At 42.8% G+C, this 25,544-nt stretch overlaps 1 protein-coding gene across 4 annotated transcripts in view; it reads left to right on the top strand.

Annotated features, from left to right (window-relative positions):
- The window catches only part of DLG5 (discs large MAGUK scaffold protein 5), a 170,109-nt gene that overhangs the window by 138,328 nt on the left and 6,237 nt on the right, over positions 1 to 25,544 (top strand). For all 4 annotated transcript variants that reach the window (XM_069068328.1, XM_069068326.1, XM_069068327.1 and 1 more), the window contains 13 exons: positions 2,521 to 2,665; positions 4,005 to 4,126; positions 5,746 to 5,835; positions 6,267 to 6,435; positions 10,007 to 10,169; positions 11,286 to 11,419; positions 13,380 to 13,544; positions 15,398 to 15,581; positions 16,825 to 16,973; positions 18,949 to 19,119; positions 21,214 to 21,410; positions 23,978 to 24,121; positions 24,527 to 24,654. In XM_069068328.1, the coding sequence (XP_068924429.1) occupies positions 2,521 to 2,665; positions 4,005 to 4,126; positions 5,746 to 5,835; positions 6,267 to 6,435; positions 10,007 to 10,169; positions 11,286 to 11,419; positions 13,380 to 13,544; positions 15,398 to 15,581; positions 16,825 to 16,973; positions 18,949 to 19,119; positions 21,214 to 21,410; positions 23,978 to 24,121; positions 24,527 to 24,654 (1,961 nt within the window). The remainder of the gene's footprint in view (positions 1 to 2,520; positions 2,666 to 4,004; positions 4,127 to 5,745; positions 5,836 to 6,266; positions 6,436 to 10,006; positions 10,170 to 11,285; positions 11,420 to 13,379; positions 13,545 to 15,397; positions 15,582 to 16,824; positions 16,974 to 18,948; positions 19,120 to 21,213; positions 21,411 to 23,977; positions 24,122 to 24,526; positions 24,655 to 25,544) is intronic.

The raw sequence follows: 25,544 nt of genomic DNA, 5'->3' as shown, positions 1-25,544 counted from the left end.
ATTTGAGAAGCTATGGGAATAACACGAGACAAGGCAGCTGGTAGTGTAGTGAAAAGAGTGCTAGGCTTGGAGTTAGGAAGATCTGAGTTCAGATCAGACACTTACTAGTTGTGTGATCCTGGGTAAGTCACTTCATCTCTGTTTGCCTTGGTTTCCTCAACTGTAAAATGGAGATAATAATAGACCTGCTTAGAGTTATTGTGAGGATCAAAGGAGATATTATTTGTTAAGTGTTTAGTAGAGCACCTGGCATATAATAAGACAGCATAAAAATGCTTATTCCTTTCCCTTTTCCTTAAGGAGTTGTTTGTGGAGTTGTGACTCAGTCCAGTTATGCTAGAAAGCAATTTGGAATAATGGCCCCCAAAGTCATTAAACTGTGCATCTCCTTTGACTCAGCAATATTAGTTCTTTACCCCAAAGAGATTAAAATAAAGGAAAAGGACCCAGATTACAAAAATATTTATAGCATTTCTTTTTTTTTTTTTTTTGGTAATAGCAAAGAACCAAAAACTAAGGGGGTAGCTTTCAGTTGGGGAATGACTAAGCAAATTTTGGTGTATAATTGTAATGTAATAATTCTGTTGTTTGTAAGCAAAGAAGAAAGGGATGGTTGTAGAAAAGTCTGAGAAGATTTGTATGAACTGATGCAGGAAGAAGTTAGCAGAACCAGGAGAACAGTTTATATAATAATAAAAACAACCTTGAAAAGACTTAGGAATTCTGATTAAGGTAATGAACAGGGATGATTCTAGAGGAGTGATGATGAAACATGCTACTAACTTCCTGCCAGAAAGGTGATGGATGCTTAGGGAGGGAATGACATATACACTAAAAAGGGTATCTCACCCTACAGGAGAGTAGAGGGGAAGGGGGAGAGGGGATAATGGAAGGGAGGGCAGGCTGAGGGGGAGGGAAGTTGGAAGCACCCACTTTTCAAAAGGGACAGGATCAAAGTAGAGAATAGAACAAGTGGGAGGTAGGATAGGAGGGAGGGAAATATAGTCAGTCTTTTACAATATATCCACTATGGAAATGTTTTGCATTAGCCACACATGTACAACCTATATTGAATTGCTAATCTTCCCAGTAAGGGTGGGTGACAAGGGAGGAAGGAAATGAATCTGGAATTCAAAGTTTTAAAATCAAATATTAAATATATATATTTGAGATAGATCATCCCGCTTCCTCCCTTTGGCTAATAAAATGGTATGTGGTTTTAGGGCAGCCCTGATATCCAGAGCTTCCAACCTTGTGTAAACTCAGCTGCTGGGATAGGTTGGAGTAGATGCCCTCTTAGGTCACAGCCAGCTTTGATACTCTCTGATTCCCTGTGATATTTCAAATAATCAAACTCCTAATTAGGTTCTCTCTATCATGGCTTATTTTGACTATTAAGGTAAATGAAGGGAAAGGGATCTTAGATATTTTATCTTCATGTTGGAAGTATGATGTTGGGGTCTTAACCTGTCTTGAAAAAGAATGAGAACTAAGCTATTTAACAGCCATATGAAAAGTGCCCTAAATCCCTAATAATTAATAATGACAATTAAAGTAACTCTAAAGTTCCACCTGAAACCTGTGGCTGGACAGGCTGAACAACTGTGGGAGGGGCTTTGGGAAAACAGGCACATTAGTGCATTGTTGGTGAAGCTTTTTAGTACCAGCAATTTGGAATTATGTCTATAATTACCTAGTTACCGAGTCGTACATATCCTTTGACCCTATAGCTTTGCCTATACCCCATTATACCCCAAATTATTTACCAGATTATACCCCAAATAAATTGAAAAAAGAGGAAAAGGAATTATGCAGAAAAATGTTTACTGGTTCTTTTCGTGGTATCCCAGAATTGGAAACTCAAGGGGTATCCTCCTATTGGGGGATGACTAAACAAATTATCAGAATGTGGTGGAATATCATTGTGCCGTAAGAAATGATGAAACAAAGAGTTTCAAAGGAAGACTGGGAAGACCTTTATGAACTGATCCAAGTGAAATGAGCAGGACAAGGAAAACAACTTATACAAATGATGACAATGATATGAGGAAAACTGCTTTGAAAGACTTTAAAACCCTGATCAATGCAATGATAAATCACAATTCTAGAAGAAGGGAGATGAAACATTGCACTCTCATCCTGTCGGAACTATAAATTTTAAATGGAGTCTGAGGCAAGAGAATGAGGCATTGAGCCCAAGTCTTCCCTTGGAACTCTTCTTGATGTTGAGTTAGCCATATGCTAGCAAAGTAAAGATGGAGAGATGCAGGAGGTGCTCACTTCTAGAGCCAGTTAATACTGGGTTTGCCCCTGTAGTTAGAAATTATGTTAATACTTATAATAATTAGATAATGTCTACAAAGAACTTTTAAATGTTAACACAAATGTCAGGTGTTGCAGCTGCTGTTGCTGTTGTTACTACTACTACTACTGTCAACCGTTACCTAGACAGTCTAAGTGTGAGTGTAAATGAAGAGGGATGCAGTGAGGTGATAGCTTTTCTTCTGGTCCATTTTTCAGGTACTGTTCCCAGGAATTTAGCCCCATGCCCTGCAGTGACTGCCATCATGAGGAACCCAATCTACACGGCTTGGAGCCATCGCGTTCACCCCAACAGCTGCCAGTCTGCTGCCAGTCAGATGCACCATCAGCACTTGCATCCCAGGTATGTGCTTAGGAGGTCATGGGAGGCTCCCTTGACAGATGGAGACTTAAGGACCAGAGAGGTGGAGACTTGTTCCCACACTGAGCATGGTACTTGGCATATAGTGCACATGGTAGGCACTTAATAAATGCTTATTGGCTATTGGCTAGTGTTCCATGGGCCAAGATGTGAGCCCTTTGCTCCCCAGTTGTCTGCCTCTCCTTTTAACCACAGATGTGCACTATTGCCTCCATCTCTAAAGAGGTTCTCGGCAAGAAGAGTTGCTTTGCTTTGCTACCATTTCCAGGGGTCATAGACAGAAAGCTGTCCTTGCAGCTGGACAGGAAGCAGATCCTGCCTCTTGATCTTTCTGGCTCTGTGAACTTAAATCACATGGCACCTCTGAGCCCAGTTTCTCTGTGTCTAAAGTGGGAATAGTAATGTTTGTCGTTCCTACCTTTCAGAGTTATTATAAGGCTCAAAGGAGACAGCATTTACATATAAACTGCTTTGCATCCTCGAAGGCACTATGTAATGTCATCTGCTGTTATTATTTTTTTATTATTATCTGTTCTAGCAGAATGGACTAGGCGGACTAAAAGGAATAGGGAAGAGAATCTGCCATTAGGGGTGGTTTGAATAAACTCTTCTTCCAGGAGATCTCTGTGTTTGGAGGGTTGAGGGGCAAAGCCCACCTTCCCTACAGGGAAACTGTCATTCTGGGCAAAATCTTCATTGACTGTACAGTTCTTCACTAGATTACCTCACAGTCAGTATTACATTGCATAGTATATAGACCTTTATCGTTATCCAAGCGTTCTCACCTCTTCTGGCACTGATCCATAGAATCCTTTGAGATCAGGCTTTGTCTGATTATCATTCTGGTTTGTCTAGTAAGGAAACTCAGGCTCAGGGAGGGCTCTTTGCAGTTGGGAATGTCACTTACAAGTTATTGACAAAAAACTGTGTTAATTCTAAGTCCAGTTTTCCTGTACCCCTGAACCATATCAGGAACTCTTGCTATCTTAGGCAGGACCCTGGTAGGGGCCCATGACCATTAATACTTCTGTAGCCGGAGGAGCAGGTAGGTATATAGTGGATAAAACTCTAGGCCTGGAGTCAAGAATTCTCATCTTCCTGAGTTCAAATCTGGCCTCAGATACTTACTAATTGTTGACCCTGAGCAAGTCACTTAACCCTGTTTGCCTCAGTTTCCTCATCTACAATGAGCTGGCGAAGGAAATGGCAGACTGCTCCAGTATCTCTGCCAAGAAAATACGGGGTTACAGAGAATCAGACTGAACAGCAACAAGCCTTGACTGCCATCCTCAAGCACCTAACTGCTTTGCTTCTCATGCAGCGCACAACACCAGGGCCGGCTGAGCCTGGACCTAAGTCACAAACACTCCAGCGACTACTCAGAGAACTCAAGGACAAGAGCCTCTCATGGGTCCAACTCATTACCATCCAGTGCCCGACTTGGTAACCATATCTCCAAGTAGAGTTTTTCATTTTTGTCCCTTAAGGTTTTAGCGAGTAGACTTCTGTGACCCTTCCCAGGAAACCTTGTAAATAAGCACACCAGATTTAGTATCTTGTACAGGTTTTTTTCCCTTTCTATGGGGTTTTGTTTATTTGTATCTTTATGGATCAAAACAAAATGCTGTCGGTGGTTCAGGGCTGCCTCTCCTGAGGATGAGGAGACCAGGGATTGTTTCCAGAACTATCTGCCAGTGTAGCAACAGCATTTCCTTATATCCTGTGCTTTCAGAGCTGTTCCCTTTTGTGGTTTTCTGCACCCTTGAAGCCAGTCTGAGGATCAGTGTAGTATTTGCAGGAGTAGTGTCCCGGGGGTCTCTCCATCAAGGTTTTTAGGTATTTCTGGGGTCTTTATGCCCCCGTGGAAATGTGCTTTAAGATGGAGGCTGACAAAGGGCAGGTCTGCTTCTGAGTAAAGCATTTGCTGAGTTACATTTGCCTAGTGAGAGTTTGCTTGTTTGGGGCATAGCCTGCCTGAGAGTCCCTGGAGAAGGACTTACTGAGTTAAACCTGAGAATGCTGATCCCTGAAGTTGGTCCTTTGTACATGACTAGTAGATGAATTGAAAATGAAGAATTTGAGAACTTTTACATAAATAACTAGAGAAATATGGATACTGTAATTTACCTGATCATAGATGCAAGGTGAGAATTTGGCTATTAACCGTAAGTGAAGGTGGGGTCATTTATAGAGGACCCAGTTGCTGAACTAAGAAAAATAAGACACTCGACACATTTACTAGCTGTGTGACCTTGGACAAGTCACTTAACCCCAATTGCCTGTCCTTCCCCCCTCCAAAAAAAAAAAGAAAAGTAAGAGAAGAGGTCAGGTGAAAGAACAAATTTCAGGATTGGTCAGAGAGAGATAACAACTCTATGCATTATCACTTGTTGCTGGACAGGTTGGTTAGCTGAGGAAAAACTTGAGCATGTGTAGGACTGTTTCTTTAGGTATTAGGAAAAATCTCCCCCAACCACCCCTGCCTAAGTATGTGCAGGTGAGAATAAGTAAGTGAGCTGCAGCCCAGGGACAGAGCATGGGAAGAGCTGGGCGTTTGTTCTTTGCAGCAAATGATGGGGGTGGGTATCACCATCTTTGCTAAGATTTGAACTACTTTGACCCTCAGGGAGAAAAGAGAGAAATAGTTATCCTGAGAATTTGGAAAACTGTTCTAGTCCCTTGGGCTTGAGATTTGATTTGCCTATGCTTATCCTTAGAGCATTTGGTGCTAAAATAATTTATGCCAGAAGAGTGGATTAAATTTCCATCTTTCTTCATGTCCATTTTTTGCAGTTTTTTTTTAAAATAATTGGACCATGTTGAGGTAATTGACAGGATCAGACCCCCTAGTTAAATTTAGTGTTTTTGTAAGCTACAAATGTGGTGTCCTGGGCTGTTTCTCTTTGGATACTGGCTTTCAGAGCAAGAGTGGAATTTAAATTTCTTGTCTCTGTTAGTATTATATAGTAGATAGTGTTAGGCACCCTATATGACAGATAGTAGGAGCTCAAGAAATGCTTGTTGAGTTGACTTGTGAAACCTCTTTACGGTTTAAAAAACAGGATCTTCAAGTAACTTGCAGTTTCGGACGGAACGCATCAAAATCCCATTAACACCAAGATACCCTCGATCTGTCATGGGCTCTGACAGAGGTGAGATGGGAATCCCCTTTCCTCTCCCTCCCTGTCACTTCATGTTATTCCCTGTTTTTCTGGGTTTCCTGATTTTAAAAAAATGCTTTTAATTGATGTTGGGCAACTGTTTGACACTTGGGTTGGGATGGGGAGGACATACAAAAAAGAGGAGACATAGCTCTTCTTCTCAAAGAGCTTTCTGTCTAGTAGGGGGCAATAACTTTCTCTGAGGATATTGCTTGAAATAATAGCTAATGATAATAGGCTAATGATGAAAAACTGCCCTATGTGGTATACATTATATGGCTACCGGGAGCCCATTGGAAAAAAGACACCCCTGAAGCCAGCATGGCTTTTGGAGGCTGTGTGTCTTGTCCAGTGAGGCTAGCTGTCAGCTGTGAATTGCACCGAGCATAAGAGAAGCGTTCCATCGTCCTCTCTCTGCGCAGGTTCTCTGTCACACTCTGAATGTAGCAGCCCTAGCCTCATCACTCCTCCCCAGTCACCCCTGAACCTAGAGACCTCATCTTTTGCCAGTAGCCAGTCCCAGAGTTCACTCTCCACACTACCCAGGATTGCTATCAGCCCAGCATCGATAGGGGAGCGAAGGAAGGACAGGTAAGTGCAGCCATTGCTGTTTCTTTGGGAATCAAGTAGGGAAACATGATCTGATTGTCATGAAAGACTGGGAACAGTCTTGTCTTCTGTTATTTAGCTCAAGGCTGTTAGAACAATCAGCAGATATTAATGAAGTGCTTGTTATGATGTAAGTGCTGTTTTTACATGTTGTGGGAGGTGGGATAGGACAGGTTTAGGGCACATTCTTTTTTTGTTTTGTTTTGTTTTTAATTTTTTTAAAGCAATTGGGGTTAAGTAACTTGCTCAAGGTTACACAGCCAGTTATTTCTGGGTGTGGTGCTAAGTATCTGAGCCTGGATTTGATCCCCAGGTCATCCTGACACTGGAGCCGGTGCTCTTACTCGCTGAGCCACCTGGCCGCCCCAGGGCACATTCTGCAAATCAGCAAACTGCATATTTAAAGTAGTTTTGGAGCTAGAAGAGCCATAGAATCCTCGAGTCCAGCCCCCTCATTTTATAGATGAGGAAACGGAAGTGCAAAAAAATAAAATTACTTGTCCAAGGTCACACAGGTAGGAAGCAGCAAAGCTGGGATTTGAATCCAGACTCTTCACTGTGCCCTGTGGACTATGAGAGGGAGAGGGAGAAAGAACATGCTCTGTCTAGAGATAAGTACGTTCAGGATAAGTACAGTCCTTACAAAGATGATGTCTTAGTGTCTCCTCCGAGCTCTCTGATATTAGCTGAATCTTCTCTGCATCATTGATTTCCATCAATAACAGCACAGTTCTTTGGGATATAAAAAGTAGAGTCTGTAGGGACTTTGAAATCAGTTGGCTTAGTTCCTGCAATAGCACAAGCCATAGCACAATGGGACTCTGATTTGAAGTTGAAGTCTCTCTTAGAGTATAATCCATTCCCTTTTTTGCTGACCTTTATGGTCTTTCCACTGGACAGTTAGAAAGTGTCGTTTGTTTGTGGAGACTAGGTCTCCCTATCTCTTGGTCAGTAACACTCTGATCTCAAGCTTTGACCTGCTCTGTTTCTCACCTGGGCTGGCCTCCCTCTCCCCCTAATCCCACCTCACTTTTAATATTAATGTTACCATATTTATGCTGAACTTAGTGCAGACACCAGATTGCTCTCAGAGCTCCTGATCCTAGGACATCAACTGGCCTCATCCTCTCCAGTAGCAAGGTTGTTATTGGCTACAGTTGATTCTTAAATCACTCTTAGAAATCTCAGGTTTTAACTTTAAGCCTACTTTTATGCTAATCCAGATATTTTGGTCTGTACCCACCTCTCCAATCAGTGCTTGTACCTTCTCTATTTTTGATTGTTTACCCAAATGGAAATTCACAAGATTGTTTCTAAAAGAATTTTGAATCTGGAGTGGGATCCTAGAAAGGTTTAGATTAGATTGTAAGTTCTTTGAGGGCAGGGACTGTCATTTGCCTCATTTCACATCCCTGGCTCTTAGTACAGTGCCAGACCACAAAGTAGGCCCTTAATAAATGTTTATTGATTGATTTAAGAGGCATGGTATAATTGAAAGAGCTCTGGACTGGCTGGGAGTCTGGAGACCTAAGTTTTTTCAGTAAATAGCCGGTAATGACCTTGGGCAAATTATTTACCCTTTCCGAGCATCAGTTTTCCAGGCTATAAAATAAGGGTGGGGGGGTAATGGGGGAGTAGATCAGGTTCCTTCCAGTTCTAAATTTCTAAGATTCTATGATTATGCATTAAAATATGTGCTACTAATTTAAAGTGCAGTAGAAATTCAGAGGGCAGCCAGATGGCGCAATGGGTATAGTGCCCAGCCTGGAGTCAGAAGGACTCAACTTAGCGAGTTTAAAAATGGCCTCAGACATTAACTGTGTGACCTTGGGCAAGTCACTTAACCCTGTTTGCTTCAATTTCTTCATCTGTAAAATGAGTTGGAGTAGGAAATGGGAAACCACTCCAGTATCTTTGTCAAGAAAACCCCCAATGGGGTCATGGGGAGTCCTCCGATAGGACTGAAAAACAACCACAAAGAAATTCAGATAAGGGAGAGATTCGTATTGGTTGGGATACTTGGGAAAGGTTTCTTGGAAAACCTTGAATATTGTCTAGAATTGTCTAGAAAATCTAGAATATTGTCTTGAATATCATAAAGATGGGAAAGGAGATTCCAGACAGAATCTTAACTTTAAGATGACCAGTCAATAAACAGTAACTAAGAAGTATATTAAGTGCCTACTATCTGCTTGGGGGCACATTTCAAAGAATGGAACAAATCCCTAAGTGGAAGGACCTTACGGTCCAGTGGAGGACACTAACCCCGGGGAGTTGACTGTGTCCCACAAACTTAGCCTTGCAAGGGAGAAAGGAAGACAGTGGTTTGCTAGCAAACTGAGCCCATGAAAGGATTGTTTAGAACCAGTGAGCATGACATGAAGAGCTGTACTGTGGGGCTATTTGCCTAAAATCTGGATGCCATGTTTTCCGACCTCAGCGGGTCCCAGTGTTTAGGTGAAATGTTGCTTGGTGGTTAGAATAAAAATGGGAGAGAGCATAAAGTAAATGTCACCAAGTAGAAAAATAACATATCTCGGTTCTCTCCTCTTCCTACCCTTCTTCCTCCTGTTACATTTCTCAGTGTCTGTTGTTCTGTGTCTGAGTTTTTCTTTTCCTTCTCTCCTGAATCTTCTGCCCCTTCCAGATATCTGTACCGTAATAGATCTTTTCTGAGACTTCCTGTGGCTCCCAGGCCTAGGTTCTCCTCCCTAAGGAGTTTGAGGTTGGCCTGACTGACATAAGGTTCTCCTTCTCCAGCAGTATTGTGCACTTCTCCTTGTGCCTGTTTGACACATTTGAATAATTTCCCCAGGGAGCATTTGCATGGTAATTGTGATGCTACCATGTAAAACCGCTCTGGTATTTTTTTTTTCAATTATTTTTAATGGCTTGGGTTTGCAATGGCTTAATTTCTATGATTGATTTGCATCACCTTGCATAGTTGACAAATATAAAAATGAATTCCCCTGTATTGCCTTCCCTGGATTGACCTCATACTGAAAGTTTTCCTGTTTTTCTAGAGTCTTATATTCCGTCCCCCTTCCTAGCTCCCCAAACATTTATAAACTACATGGGTCAGGAACGCTTCCAAACTATGGTTTGTAAATTACATATTATATAAGGCAACTACTTACATATATGGATATATATGTATGGAATTCCATATATAAGGCATATATGGACTGTCATGTTCTTTCCTCCTATTTGAGTTTATAGTTTGTGTTGACCATACTTTTTGTTGTCCTCAGCTAATCTCCATCTTTAAGACTGTGTACCTTGGTTTCTGTGGGGTGGTGCCATTTTTTTTTCTTGCATGAAGTTTTAGGAATGTGTACAATCTGTTATGAAAGGGATGGTCATCACACTTCCATTTACCATGGTTGTCACCCATTTCCTAAGTATTTATTTGATCTTCCTTGAAAGGGGATACCATGATGTTTGGTCTTTCCCTTGTATCCCATTGCATGTGTCTTTTGTGTCTGTCTTTGATCTGTGATAAGTGTGCCTTTGGGGCAAGAACCTGCTTAGGATTGTTTCTTCCTTTGAAAAGGCCTTACATGGAGGAGCCTCGCCATGTCAAAGTGCAAAAGGGTTCAGAGCCACTGGGAATTTCCATAGTGAGTGGTGAAAATGGTGGAATCTTCGTTTCTAAAGTAACTGGAGGAAGCATTGCTCACCAAGCTGGCCTAGAGTATGGAGATCAGTTACTGGAGGTAAGAATTGACCCCGAGGGGGCATCTTTTCATTTGGCAACCTTTTTTTCCTAGTGACCTGGAGGTAGAAGCACTCTTTGCCATGGTGATGATCAAAGCCTATGTATCTCTAGGGTCTCCGCAGGGGCCGAGTATGACCCTCTATGGATGAGATTCTTCCCTGTGGTTTATGTTCACAAAATATGAGTTAGAGGCCATGTACTCCAACCCCTTAGTTTACAGCAGAGGAAACTGAGGTCCAGGTGGGTGAAGTGATTTTCCCAAGGTCGAATAGGAAATGAGCATCAGAGGCAAGATTTGAACCCAGGTCCTTTGACTCCAGATCTCTTTCCACTGGACCTCATTGCCTCCTTGCTGTTCCTGATGGTATGACTGGGCTTGGCAGGATTCACCAGAGGTTGTGATCTGCTGACCTAGCTTTTAAAATTCCAAGGTTTCCTTTGTGCCATGATGAGATATCAGGAGGGGGAATTAGGAGAGGTGTCCAGGATAGGTCACAGAACACCTTTGGAAGACAGTGGGAATGCTTAAGACTGAAGAGAAAACACAAGGGGCCTGTGAAAGCTACCATTAAGTGTTTGAAGGAATGTTGTGTGGAGGAGGGCTTAATTGTATTCTGTTAGAATCTAGAGCGATGGAGATGGAGATTCAAAGGGCACATTTAGGCTTGGGGTCCGTAGAAACTTTCTGGCATTTAAAGCTTTCTAGAAGTGGATTATTCTCTCTTGAGAGATGGTGGCTTCCTCCTCCATGGAAGTTGAGGAAGGTGTAGATGCGCATTTTTCTCAAATTCCTTTTTTTGGGAAGGCAGTTGGGGTTAAGTGACATGCCCAAGGTCACACGGCTAGTTTTTGTGTTAAGTGTCTGAGGCTGGATTAGAATTCGGGTCCTTCTGACTCCAGGGCTGGCGCTCTATTCACTATGCCACCTAGCTGCCCCTCAAATTCCTTTTATGCAGGTGCTAGACTATAGAGAGTGACCTCTCAGGGTCTGTGGTTCTGGAATAGCTTTGTTTTCTTTTGAAATTACAAAAGCAGTATTGACCTCCCAGATCTCTTGGGGTTTGTCATGACCTTCCTAGTATCCCCACAATGATCCACTTGCTTTCTTTTTCAGTTTAATGGCATTAACTTGAGAAATGCCACAGAGCAACAGGCCCGGCTGATCATCGGTCAGCAGTGTGATACCATCACTATTCTGGCCCAGTATAACCCACATATGTATCAGCTTGGCAACCACTCCCGGTCCAGGTAAGGGCAACTCCCTCCTAGAGATGGACTGCCACTCAGGCGGTGATGAGACTGAGGCCAGGGAAGTGTCAGAGGGAAAACATGATTAAAGAAGGGGAGGTGGCACAGTTTAGTGGATAGAAGGGAGGAACAGGCATGTATAGAGCACTGTCTGAGTACTTTACAAATATCTCATTTGATCATTGAAGCAATTGTGGAAGGTTGGTGTTTCTATTACCATTTTACAGTTGAGAGAACTGAGGCAAAAAGAGGTTAAGTGACTTGTCCAAGGTCACACAGCTAGTAAGTGTCTGAGGTCAGATTTGAGCTCAGATTCAAATGACTCCTTACTCCAGGCTCAGTGTTCCATTCACTGGACCACACTGGACTTGTATTCATTCAGGAAGCTATAGGATCAGTATCCTGCTTTAGATAACTTACTAACTCTTGGATCCTGGGTGACTTGGTTAACCTCTTTTTGACTCAGTTTCATTATCTGTAAAATGAGGGTTGGGCCCCATGACCTTCTAGGTCCTTTCCAGCTCTAAATCTTTGATCTTCTTTTTTGGTGTGGCTTGGTCGTGAATGGATCCAGCCTGCTACTCATCACTTAAGTGACTCTACCTGCTGGCTAATACCCTGTCTTTGGGAGGAGAGGAAGAAAAACAATCATAGGTTTAAAGATTTAGAACCGAAATAACCTCAGAGGTCATCTTGTCCAACCTCTTCACTTTATAGATGAGGAAACTGAGGCTTAGGTCACATGAATGGCTTACGGTCACAAAGGTAACAAGTATCAGAGGTTAGATTTGAAGTCAGACCTTCCCAATTCCATCTGCTACACCATATTTAGATTCTCCTCCATTTTAGATCTGAGAGCCCGTGGTTGGGTTATCCCTGCCTTAAAGGCCCTATTCTGGGGGCACAGTTACTGGGGAATGTGGCCCGAGTTCTGCATGAATTCTCGGGCTGTATGAACTGGCCTCATTTTGATTTGTCATTGAGCAGGTGTTTATTGGATACATTTTCAGTGTGAGGTTCTGTGCCTATGATAGGTCCAACATGGCCACAAAGAAGGTGGTATTTAATATCCTTGAGAGGAAGGGTAGAAATTAAGAGAGGATCAAAGAGGGGAGGGTGTAAACCAGAGTTTTGTTCAGTCTTTTGAACTATATATATATATTCTTTGTCCAGGATTTTGCTTTAGGGTAGATAAAGATTGTTGTCTTAATTCTCAGTCACAGCTTAAATTTCTTTCTCCCCCTAAAAGGAAAGCCTCCATGATTGAAAAATTAAAAACTCAGTATTGGAACGGACCTCTGAGGTCATCTTGTTCAATTTGTACCCGGACACTAAATCCCTTTGTAACTTTACAGACAACAAACACACAGTCATTTGACCCTCTGTTTGAGGCCCTTAAAGTGATGAGACGCTCACTACTTCCCAAGGTAGTCCATTCTACTTTGGGGCAGGTCTAATTATTAGTAAGAGTTGCCCTTTGTCCCCAAACCTTCCTCTCTGACACTTATTCCCATGGTTCCTGATTCTTCCCTCTAGGACTGAGCCAAACAAGCCTAATCCCTCTTCTTTGTGACAGTCACTGAAATGCATAAAGACGGATATCATGTTTCTTCCTAAGTCTTTTCTTCTCCAGGCTAAACAGACTCAGCTCCTTCCACGACACATTTTCTAGGTCCTTCACCATGCTCTAGCTTGTCTTTCTTAAAATGTAGTGCCCAGTATTCACAGCAGTGCTCTAGATGTGGCCTGACTTGGACAGAAGACAATGCCACTGTTATGTCCCTTCTTCTGAAAACTGCTTCTATTTATGCAAAAACCTTGACAATGTTAGTTTTATCACATTGTTGATTTGTGGCCATTGGTAGAGATTTGGGCTATGGTGCTTGGGGTCTGGGGTAGTGATGACAGTGATGAGAAATGAATTCTGCCCCAACGTTTTTTTTTTTCTCTCTTTCTATAGCTCTCGACTGGACCCTGTGAGCAGTCATTCCAACCCACAAGGCAGTGGGTCTGCCACTCCAGACAGCCATTCCATCATTGACACAGTGAGTGAGCAGGATGAGGGGACCATAACGCCAACATCCAAGCAGACCACGCCTACCACCAGCCCTCGGAATTCCATCAGGTCAGCCCCTGGTACCTCCTTATCCACAGGCCCCTCTCTTTGCCTTGAGGGGGACTCTAGATAATCAGACCATTTTGGGGCAAGGTACTTGTTCACTCTGATGCAGAAATTAAAATGGATTTGAGCAGCCATGTACACCAGACAGTTAAGCATCACGCTGTAGGCCATGACTTAGGTGAAATGAACCTGGCCATTGGGTATGAGCCCCCCATTTTAGTCTTTCCCTCAGAGATTCAGAGCACAATCAGTTCTCACTTATCTGTGGTTTTTTTGAGTAATGACCTTTGTACCTTGTCCTTGGCCTGCCCTCAAATGACCTTCCCAACCCAGAAGGGGATGTTGAGCTCATTCAAATGTGAGTTTATACTGAGCCAGAATAACTTGGGTGTGACCACACTGCCTCCCAATGGACAGCCCAGGCTATTGCGCCATAACACATCTATTCTGTTAAACTCTGAAAAACACACCTGATATTCTCACTACCACAATTTGGTAGGATAGGATCATAGACATGGCTGGGGAAAGGCTGGGTGAGAGCAAAGGTGAGGTTATCTTCAGCTCATTTTTGATTAAGACTTAGACTCCAGGAATGTTCATCCTGAAGGGAGCCTCTAGGGATCATCTAGCTTTGTTTCTAAAAGGTTTTCAAGGTCACACAGCTAGTTTGGTGCAGAGGGAGAGAACTAGGCTAGAACTCAGGTGTCCTAATTCTCCCAAACTCATTTAAAAAGTTGTTAAAAACTTTATTTCATTTTAAAAATTAAATGCTTTATTGATTAAATTAAATGCTTTATTTTAGAAAGCTTTCACCTCCTGCTCACTCCCTTCCTGAGCCCTCCCTCACAAAACAGAGGTACGACTAAGCCAATCAAATCAACCCTTTGGCGGTGTCTGACAAAACCTGCTTCATTCTGCTCCTCTGGCTCCCACCTTTTAACTTCACCTGCAGCTCACTGCAACATGATTAGATAATGCATTGGGTTCCCATCTCTCCACTTCACCTGCAGCTCACTGCAACATGATTAGATTATGGATTGAGCAGAGGTCTGATGTCTTTTGAGGTTGTCTTCCATTATGTTAGTGTGGTCCTCATGTAAAGGGTCTCCCGGCCCTGCTGACTCACTTTACTCTATGTATGTCCATAACAGTCATCCCAAGCTTCTCTGTATTGGTTTTTTATGGTGCTATAATATTCCACTATATTAACAGAGCAGAATTTGTTTAATGGTTTCCCATCAATGGACATCTACTTTCTTTCCATTTCTTTGCTTCCACAAAAAAGGGGTGTGGTGACTATTTTCTTTTTTTTTTGGGGGGGGCAATTGGGGTTAAGCGACTTGCCCAAGGTCACACAGCTAGTTTGGTGACTATTTTGTAAGTGGGGATTCTCTCCTTTCCCTGTTACATCATACCTGTGAGCTGGGTTCTTTTGACACTAACTGCTAGGAAGTGAGACTATTTTTAATAATTGATTAAGTAGAATATAGTTAGGAATATAAATGTATGACAGAAAAGAAAATAAGAAATATACTTCAAGACCAGATGATATTTTTTAGATTATCTCCTGTTTTCTGTCTTAGAGAGCTAACCATTCATGGCTATAAGCAAGGCAGCTTTTGGAAGGGAAGTCCTGGCATTACAGCCTTAGGTCTTTGAGCTGGAGGGATCCTTCATATTTAGTCTGTTCTAGCCTCTTGTTTCAAGAGTTTTCTAGAAAAGAGGAAACTAAAGACTGCTCCTTTACCTTCTAAGGATAGGCTTCCTGTGCCATGGCATGGAGACCACTTCTCCTTTGAGAAGGGGTCTGCGTGGATGATTGAGAGACAGTTAACTTCTTAATTCTTCCTCCAAAGGATCTTGGCGGATGCCAACAAGAGAACCCCAGAACCTCGAGTTGTCATCATCAGAAAGTCCCAGGTGGAACTTGGTGTGCAGATATGTGGTGGAAACCTGCACGGGGTGTTTGTGGCAGACGTGGAAGATGGTAGTCCTGCCAGTGGTCCCGAGGGGCTGGTGCCAGGGGACCTTATACTTGAGGTGAGGACTTATGCTAATTAAATGAAGAATTTCTCCCTGATGGGAACTTCCCACTTGGAATCTGGACTTCTCAGCTCTTTGGGAGTCCCTGATCTGATAAGAAAAACCCTGTTCCCATCACTGTTGGTTCAAATGTCACATTCTCTGTGAGGCTGATCTCAAGCCCCACACAGGTTGTGTGGTATCTCTAAAATTGCATTGTGTATCTTTTGTCCATGTTGTATCCTCTAATAGAATGTAACTACCTTGAGGGCAAGGTCCGTCTTTTATCTTATTATCCCCAGAGCCTAACATAGTGTCTGGCACATAGTAAAGGCATAAAAAATAACTTACTGATGGTTCACTGGGACACACATAGTCCTAATCCTTGAGGGGATCCCCAGTCTAACAGGAAGGATATCCTTCCCATATTTGAGAAGTCCACAGCATGATAACCATGGGTAGTGTAGGTAGGATTGGGAAAATGTTAAGGACATGGAAATGAACACAAGAACCATGAGAAGGTGCAGGTACCAATTTTGGAGACCTCGGTTCTTCTGAGAGGCCGTGTGGGATCTAGAGAGAGGGCAGATTCTATTCATTTCCTAAGTGTTTATTAAATACCTACTGTGTGTCAAGTGCTGTACTAGGAACTGGGAGTACAAAGACAAAAATGAGAAGATCCTTGTTTTCCGGGAGGTCATATTCTGCTTCAGGGACTCAGCTTCCCTGGAATAAGCCGTGGAGGGAGGATGGAGGGTGTCAGCCAAAGATACTCAGAGGAAGAGACAAGAAGAGGCTCAGGAAGTTTAAAATGGAAGGACCTGCCATCTAGGAACAGACTAGGCAGATTCTCTGTTTCTGTCTCTGTTCTCTCTTGTTCCCTCTCTTTCTCCTCAGTCTTCTCTCTTTTCCCTCTTTCCTTTCATCTTTTTTATTAGTCTCTCTCTCTCTCTCTCCTCTCTCTGTCTTTATTCTCTCTGTTTTTTTCTTCCTGTTTTTCTCTCTTCTGTCTTGTTCTTTCTTCCTATATTCCTTTCTCTTGCCCATCACTCTCTATCTCTCTGTCTCTCCCTCTCTCTTTCCCTCCCTCCCCTTTTCTCCCTCTTTCTTGATTCTCCCCCCCCCTGCCCTTCCATCTCTCTTTCTCTCCTTTTGTATCTGTCTTCTTCTTGTCTCTCTTTCTCTCCTTTGACCTTGCCTTCCTGACCCTCAGCACTCTGGTTGTCCTCATCCCCAGTCTTCCTCTCCTTTCCCTTGACAGTATGGTTCTGTGGACATGAGGAATAAAACTGCTGAGGAAGCCTACCTGGAGATGCTGAAACCTGGGGAAAATATACGTGTGAAAGTGCAGTATCGCCTGGAGGATTTCAACAAGGTCAAGGACATTCCAGGAGATGGCTTCTACATTAGGTACTCAGGGGCAGGGGGTGGTCTGCCCCATCTCTTTCTTTTTTTAATTTTATTTTACTTGTTTATTTACTTTTAGCTTACAACATTCAGTTCCACAAACTTTTGAGTTCCAAATTTTCTCCCCCTCCCTCTCCTCCAACCTTCCCCTCTCCCCCCAACCCCCATGACAGCATGCAATAGGTTCTACAAATACCTTCACATTAAACATTAGTCAGGTTATAAAGAAGAATTATAACCAATGGAGTGAACAACAAGAAAGAAGGAATGAAGCAAAACAAAACACACGAGAGAGAGCAAGCAGTTTGCTTCAGTCTGCATTCAGGCTCTAGTTCTTTCTCTGGATGTGGCTCTCTCTTTCCATCATGAGTCTTTTGGAGTTGTCTTAGAGCCCTGCATTGCTGAGAGGAGCCCAGTCTGTCTAAGTCAGTCATCACAGATATAATGTGTCTATAATTGTGGACAAAGTTCTCCTGGTTCTGCTTCCCTCACTCAGCATCCTTTTATATAAGTCTCTCCAGGTAAATATGAAGTCCATCTGCTCCTCATAGCACAATAATATTCATTACATTCATATACCACACCTTGTTCAGCCATTCCCCAATTGATGGGCACCCCCTTAATTTCCAATTCTTTGCTACCACAAAAAGAGCTGCTATAAACATTTTTGTACATATGGTTCTTTCTCCCACTTCTGATCTCTTTGGGATATAGCCCTAGAAGTGGCATTGCTGGGTCAAAGGGTATGCACATTTTTGGGCATAGTTCCAAACTGCTCTCCAGAATGGTTGGATCAGTTCACGGCTCCACCAACAGTGCATTAGTGTTCCAGTTTTCCCACATCCTCTCCAGCATTTATCATTTTCCTGTTTTGTCATGTTAGCCAATCTGACTGGTGAGATGTGGTACCTCAGAATTGTTTTGATTTGCATTTCTCTAATCAATAGTGGTTTAGAGCATTTTTTCTTATGCTTATAAATATCTTTAATTTCTTCCTCTGAAAACTGCCTGTTCATATCCTTTGCCCATTTATCAATTGGGGAATATTTGTATTCTTATATATTTGACTCAGTTCTCTATATTTTAGAAATGAGGCCTTTGTCAGAGACACTGGTTGTAAAAATTCTTTCCCAATTTTCTGCTTCCCTCCTTATCTTGGTTACATTGCCCCATCTCTTTCACAAGACCCGAGTTGCCTTTTGGCTAGATGCTGAAGTACAGCCTGTCTCTGCTCAGAATCTCCCCATGTCTTGTCCCTGGGTGGGGTGGAGGTGGGGGCATAAGGATGGATATTAATTCATTTTTAGACTTTTTTTATCTTAGTGGCAAGACAAAGCTTCTCAAGTGTTTGAGGGACAAGGCAGAACACCAGATTTGGACTTCAGGTCCAAGAAGCTCAGGAGATAGTGGCTTTAATTTTTCTTTATGGCTTCATCTCTCATTATCAACCCCTTACACTGAGTTTTGAAGATTTTTTTTTTTTTTTTTTTGCATTTTGGAGGGCAATTGGGGTTAAGCAACTTGCCCAAGGTCACACGACTAGGTTTTTTTGTGTGTATGTGTTAAGTGTCTGAGGCCAGATCCAAACTGAAGTCCTCCTGACTCCAGGGCCAGCACTCAACTCACTGAGCCACCTAGCCGCCCTGAGTTTTGAAGATTTCTGATACAGGGGAACATTGTGAAAGAAGGGCTACAGAACACAGCCTCTAGGGAGATCCTGTCTGATGGGGGGAAGCATCTTCTCTGCTTTGGGATGCCCTTGGGCTACTCAGCAAGAGACAGTTTGTGCCCTGGGGGAGCTCCTGACCTCGTTTGGAGGGGGGTCTCTGACAAGTCAGGAAGCATAGCACCTTGCTCAGAGCACCACCTCTGGATCTGATGGAAGGGGGTGTGATGTATCCTAGCTTTGGGGGACTGCCTATGGAAGAACATAAGGAAAGACAAGTACTGATGCTCTTCTCCTTTCCCTCTGGCCCAGGGCTCTGTATGACCGATTGGCAGAAGTGGATCAGGAGCTGAACTTCAAGAAGGATGACATCCTCTATATTGACGACACCCTCCCTCAGGGTACCTTTGGCTGTTGGATGGCCTGGCAACTAGATGAGAATGCCCAGAAACTGGAAAGAGGCCAGATCCCCAGCAAATACATGTGAGAGGATGTTTAGCCCCCCAGGGGCAGAGAGGAGGGAGAAGGGGGTGTAGAGGTGGAGAAAAATGGGCCTTATGGTCATTGTGGGAGAGGAGAGAGTTCCTGGGCCTTCTACTATTAATGTTCTCTCTACTATTAATGCAGATACATCCTTTTTGTATATCTTCTAGTCTCAGAGAGTTGCCCGGTGGCCCTGAAAACTTAAGTGAGGGTCACATAGCTAGTATGTGTCAGAGGTAAGACTCAACCTTGGTTCATATGACTTGGAGGCACCTCTGCCTTTTACAAGATGGGGTCTCTGGAGTATTAGAATCAAAAGACACAATAGAAGGCATACTGTTGGGAAGGAAAACTCTGGAGTAGTGGGATCAAACTCACATAGAAAAGGGGGCCCCTAAACCAAACGTAAGAATCACTACAGGCTGCATCTTGGCTTAGAAGAGCACATCTCAACATTAGCTAGGTTCTATTGAATTACATTTATTTAGTGAACTACCATGTTTCCCCGATAATAAGACACTGTCTTATTATTTTTTTTGGACAGAAAAACACCAGAGGGCTTATTTTCAGGGGAGGGCTTATTTTAATGAACATTGACAGCAATTTTAATAAACAGGTAAATGTGAACAAAAAAATGTACCTTTATTCAATAAGCAAATCACTGGGGAAGAACAGGATGACGCGCACGGTGCTCAATAGGGCTTATTTTTGGGGGAGGGCTTATTTTCGGGATAGGTCTTATTATCGGGGAAACACGGTATTACCCAGTTGGATTTTGATCTGGATTGGGCTGTCCTTAGGAATGTTACCCAGCTGTGTTTGACACCTTGGCTCTAGAGGATATGATTATTGATTAGTGCTATGGAGGGGTAAGAGAGGAAAGAGAGAAGATGACTTCGGATACATGAGCCTATTGAATCAAAAGAGCTAATAGTGAATTCCCTTCCTTTGCCCCATTCCTGGGCTTCCCATTACTGCAATGTGTGAATAGATGCTATTCCTTTTATTTTAGACCTGTCCAGTGCTCAAATATGGCCTGCAGGGGTTTCAAATCTCACTGAGATTCTATGTAACATGGTAGAATATAGTAGAAGCCTAGAATATAGGACAGTATTTCTTTTAAGTAGGTTATGGAATTTGGGTCCACGTCCTAGTTGTGAGCCTTTGGAAAAGTCATTCAACCTTTTTAATAAAGAAACATTTATATGGTGCTTTAAGGTTTGCAAAGAACTGTACCCATATGATTTCATTTGATCCTCACAACAGCCCTGGGGGGGTAGGTTCTATTAATATCCTCGGTTTACAGATGGGGAAACTGAGGCTGAGAGGTTCAGTGGCTTGTCCAGGGTAACACAGCTGGTAAATATCTGAGGCAGGATAGACTCAGACCTTTTTGACTCCCAAGTCCAGTGGGACTTATCCAGTTCTCTGCTAGACTTAGTTTTCCTCTCTGGCTTAAAATCAGTGAAATACTTGCTCTCATAGGATTTTTGTGATGCTAAAATGAGCTCGGAAGCATTGCCTAAACTGTCAAAGCTGTGTAAATTAAGCTGCTGTTACTTATTACTCTTTTCCCTAGGGGGCTGACCACCAGGTGATTTTGAAATTATTTTTTGACGGCAGCAGCTCATGAAGCCCTCTCTTAGGGCACGAAAGGGTTGCCGTCCACATCTGTGCAGCTAAGTGCTCACACTGAGGAAATCACAAACTGTTTAAAATAGTATTATTATCATTATAGCAGAACTTGTTTAGACCTGTATCTGGCCATAATACTGGTCAATTAGTGCCCCTCCAAAAACATAACTGCATATGGGGAAACTTGATTGCTACCAGACAGTTTACTTCTAAGGCATGTATTTGACTCCTAGTATCAGTGACCAAAGAGGAATGGTACCTTTATATAACAGAATGAGTGGATGAAGAAAGTAGCTTCAGGTGGACAAATCTCTCTAAGGCACCTGTTGTGATGGAGGTCCTGGGTCTCACACCTGCTCTGCTCTGCTCTTAACTGTTTGATGTCAGGTGGCACTAGGCTAGATGGTCCTTGAGTTTTCTGCCTACGCTTACATTCAGCTGTACCTTTTCTTACCATAGGATGGACCAGGAAGTCTCCAGGAGGCACAGCATGTCTGAAGTCAAAGACGAAAACAACTCTTCAAAGACATTGTCTGCTGCGGCGCGGAGGTCCTTCTTTCGAAGAAAACAAAAGCATAAACGGAATGGCTCTAAGGATAGCAAAGATTTGCTGGCTCTGGACACCATCAGCACGGACTCCATTCCCTTCCTGGAGGGCAAGTGACTTTGGTGGCCTGAGGTTGGCTGGCTATCCCTCGGTTTCCTTTCCAGGCTAAGTTGTAGGCTGCTGGTTGAAGATCTCGGGGAGGGGCTCAGGGGATGATCATGCTTAGGTCATCACCATTTGACCCAGTAAGCATTGATGAACCACCACTTTTGTTGGAGTATTCCCAAGGCCCCTCCAAAGGCATGGTAGTTCTCAGTTCTTACTGCAACAGCTTATGTTGATTGGTTTTAATCAGTCATAGATTTCAAACAGGTGTCTTCCTGCTTTTCTTTCCAAACATTGGGTTGAGTTTCCCTTCCCCTCTCCACTTTAAGCTGCATCCAGTACTTTTTTGGTTGACCTCCATGTGTTATACTCCTCATGCTCTATAGAGGTCTTGTGTATTTCATGTGGGGTGGGATAGTCAGACTCAGGGGTACGGGGAGAGTTATGGATAGAAGGTATGAATGATGAAAGGATTCTTTATACACAGGTAACAGAAGGAAAAGTTAGCATTGTGACACCTTTGTCCCCACTCTCCATGATAGAATTTCTGTACAGTGAATCATAGCCATCGGTGACTAGCAATGGTTAATTGTTGGGGGAAAATTTTTTTTTATTTCCTATCCTATTCCATTCAAGAAATAGCAATTGAGGATTGTGCTGATAAGTGCTTGTTGACTTGATTCCTAGTGAGTTACGAGGGAAGTGTGAGACTGAACGCCTTCCACAACATAATTTTTAATGTCCCCTAGTTCTCTTTGTCCAAAGCCTATTTATTCTCCAGAATCAGCTTCAGCCATTTCCCTTCCATGAACCTTTCCTGAGCCGTTTTAACCCACAGCAGTCTTTCATAAGATCACAGATGTAGAACTAGAGCCCTTAGGCCTTTGGAGCTCATCTAGTCCAGCCTCCTCATATCACAGGTGCAGGGGAGACAACCTTTTGATATACAGGTGTCCCAAAATCTTGGTGCAGTTTTAAACTATAGCTGAAAACCACACCAAGACTTTCAAGATCCCTTATAATAAGCCTATATGGAATAAATACAAGGTATTTATAAGTTAATACAAGAAAGTTAGGGAAAGCACTCACTCATGGAGTGGACCAAGAAGGGCATCTTGGAGAAGATGGTACTTGAGCTGTGTCTTGAAAGAACTGAGGGATTGATTCTACAAGGGAGGGGTGAGGAGGGAATGCATTCCATGCATGGGGGATGTCCAATGTGAAGGCAGGAAGACCCAAGATGGAGTGCCAGGTACAAGGGACAAGTCCAAGTTTGGCTGGATCAGATGGTGTGGGCAGGATAGTAATCTGATGGCTCCTTTTCAATGTCCTTGCCTGGCTCCTCACCAGATGATGACATAGATGTCCCACAGGGATCTGCCCTGGGTGTTCTTCTCTTCTCCCTCTATACTACTTCACTTCCCTTTATACTACTATAGTATATCTCATCAGCTCCCCATAGGTTCAGTTATCATCTCTGTGCTGATGATTCTTGAATCTGTGTATCAAATCCTAATTTGTGCTGACCTCCAGTCTCAAATCTCCAACTATCTGTTAGACATCTTGAACTGAATGTCCTGTAGATATCTTAAGATGGCCAAAACTGAACTTATTACTTTTCCTGCAAATAGAGCCCGTGCCTCCAAACTTCTCTATTATTGTTGAAGCCACCACCATCCTCCCAGTCCCTCAGGCTCCTTGGTGTCACCCATAGTTCCTCATTATCTCTTAGTCCCCATATCTAAACTTTGCTAAGGCCTGTTGATTTCACCTTTGTAACACATCTCAAATATGGATCCTTTTCTCCTCTGACACTGCCACCACAGTATCCTGATGTTGGATCTGCTTGCCTCAAGTCTCTCTCCGCTCCAATCTGCCCTCCATTCAGCCACTAGAGTGATTCCTAAAGCACCAACCATGTTGTCCCCTTTTTCCCCCCTAAAAAAACCAAAACAGTAAACTCTAGTGGCTTCCTGTCACCTCCAGGATCACATATAAAATCCTCTGGATTCATAACCTATCCCTTCCCCCATTTTCTTCCTTCTAGTCTTCTTACACCATATACTTTCCCACAAAATCTGAAATCGGTGATAGTGCCTTTCATTCTCTTCCTTGAACAAAACACTCCATCTTTTGACTCCTGGGCATTTTCACTGGCTGAGGTGCTTTCTTTTTCCATCTCTGCCTCATGCCTTCTCTTGCTTCCTTGAATTCAAATTCCAGTTAAATTCCCAACTTCCACAGGAAGCCTTTCCCAAATCCCTCTTAGTTCTAGTGCCTTCCCTCTGTTGATTACTACCTAATTATCCTGTATGTAGCTTTCACATCATTTTTTGCATATTGTTTCCCCCATTAGTAATCACTTAACAAATGCTTATTAATTAACTGACCAGTTGTGTGTGTGTGTGTGTGTGTGTGTGTGTGTGTGTGTGTTTATGTGTGTGTAAGAGATGTCTTCCTTAGCCTTCTCTTCCTTTCTGACAAACTAGGATTAATTCTGGTCCAAGTTAAGGATTGAGTTATTCTTCCCTCTCTGAACCCCCTGCTCATTCCTTGATTTTTCCTTTTCAGATTCAGTCAGCCTGGCTTATCAGCGGGTGCAGAAGGTGGACTGCACTTCTCCAAGGCCTGTTTTGATCCTAGGACCTTTACTTGATGCTGTGAAGGACATGTTGGTGAAGGAGGCTCCTGGGAAGTTTTGCAGATGTCCTCTGGGTAAGTAGACCTCTTGGGAAGACAGAACGGCCTCATTTAGCGAGCACTGGTGACCACAGTGATATCTGTAAGAATACTTACTCCTACTGTGTCTCTCTTATTCTTCCTACTATACCTTTGTTTGGGATAACAAGTTAGCATTAGAAATAACAAATTAAATTTACTCAGAAGAAACTATAAGATTATTAGAAAGTCTGGGGAAAGATTTTATGAGAAGATGACAGGAAACCAAGGAGTATCTAACATAGAAAAGAGAGAGAAGACTTTGGGGCACCTTAAAGTATGGGAAGGGTTGTGACCCAGAACCAGGTTACTAGAATAAGATGTTATCCTAAGTAGTAGTGAGAGGGATTTAGGGTAACTTCAAGGAAAGAGAGCCATTCATATCTTTGTTGTGTCTTTCAGAGGTGATGAAGGCCTCCCAACAGGCCATTGAGCGAGGGGTCAAAGATTGCCTGTTCATCGACTATAAAAGGAGAAGCGGCCATTTTGATGTGACCACTGTAGCTTCAATAAAGGAGATAACAGAGAAGGTACTGTTGCTGTACAAAATGCCCCTGCTTTAGTCTGTAGATGTGGAGCCGGAGAGAGCTCAAGAAGTAGGAGTGGTCAGCCCTAGGTACCCTGCAAAGTTTCTCTGAGATGTTTTCTCCCTTTCTCTCCTTAGTGGTCAGCCATATTTTGGGGGGGCTTATTTTTTGGTTTGTTTGTTTTTCTTCTGCTACTGAGTCTACTGTCCTTTTACTCTCCCTGGAGCTCTAACCCTGTTATTCCTTCTCCTGCCTTCAAGACTCACCTCTCCTCCAGCAATCGTCCATGAGGTAGTCAGACACAATGCAGGCTTGAGAGCTGATAAGATGTCAATATTAGGTCTGAATTTTCCTCCAGCTGGCTATTACGTACCCTGTATGTTTTACTTCATCGGCCAACGAATCAGCTATCATTTAACATTTTTAATAATTTTGTTTTTAATGCCACCTGTGTTTCCCATTAGCTCCCCCCTCTCCCTATCAGTTAATCAGCAATTACCATGGCTTATAACAAAGGTTAAAAAAAGGGGGGAGGGCAGTCCACAAAAACTAACCAGTATATCATTACATATTATATGCAGTATTCCATGTGTACAGTCTTCCCCCTCTATAAAGAATGGAGGAAATGCCTTCTTATGTCTTTTTAAAATTGGGTCCAACCATAGATATCTTAATTTCACAGCATTCAGTTTTATTTGTTCTGCAGTCATGCTTTCCATTTACATTTTTGTCATTGTGTGTGTGTGTGTGTGTGTGTGTGTGTGTGTGTGTGTGATTGACAATATTTGTCAATATTTCCCATAGGCCTGGGCAAAGAAGAAAAACTGGCATTGGGGGAAAATGAGCCACACACACACACACACACACACACACACACACACACACACACACAC

Source organism: Petaurus breviceps, unplaced genomic scaffold (genome assembly GCF_028583685.1).
Source record: "Petaurus breviceps papuanus isolate PSGF00001 unplaced genomic scaffold, PetGlider_PUasm1.0 90762, whole genome shotgun sequence".
NCBI lineage: Eukaryota > Metazoa > Chordata > Mammalia > Diprotodontia > Petauridae > Petaurus > Petaurus breviceps.
The sequence above is the reverse complement of the archived record's forward strand: the minus strand, read 5'-3'. Positions and strand labels throughout refer to the sequence as shown.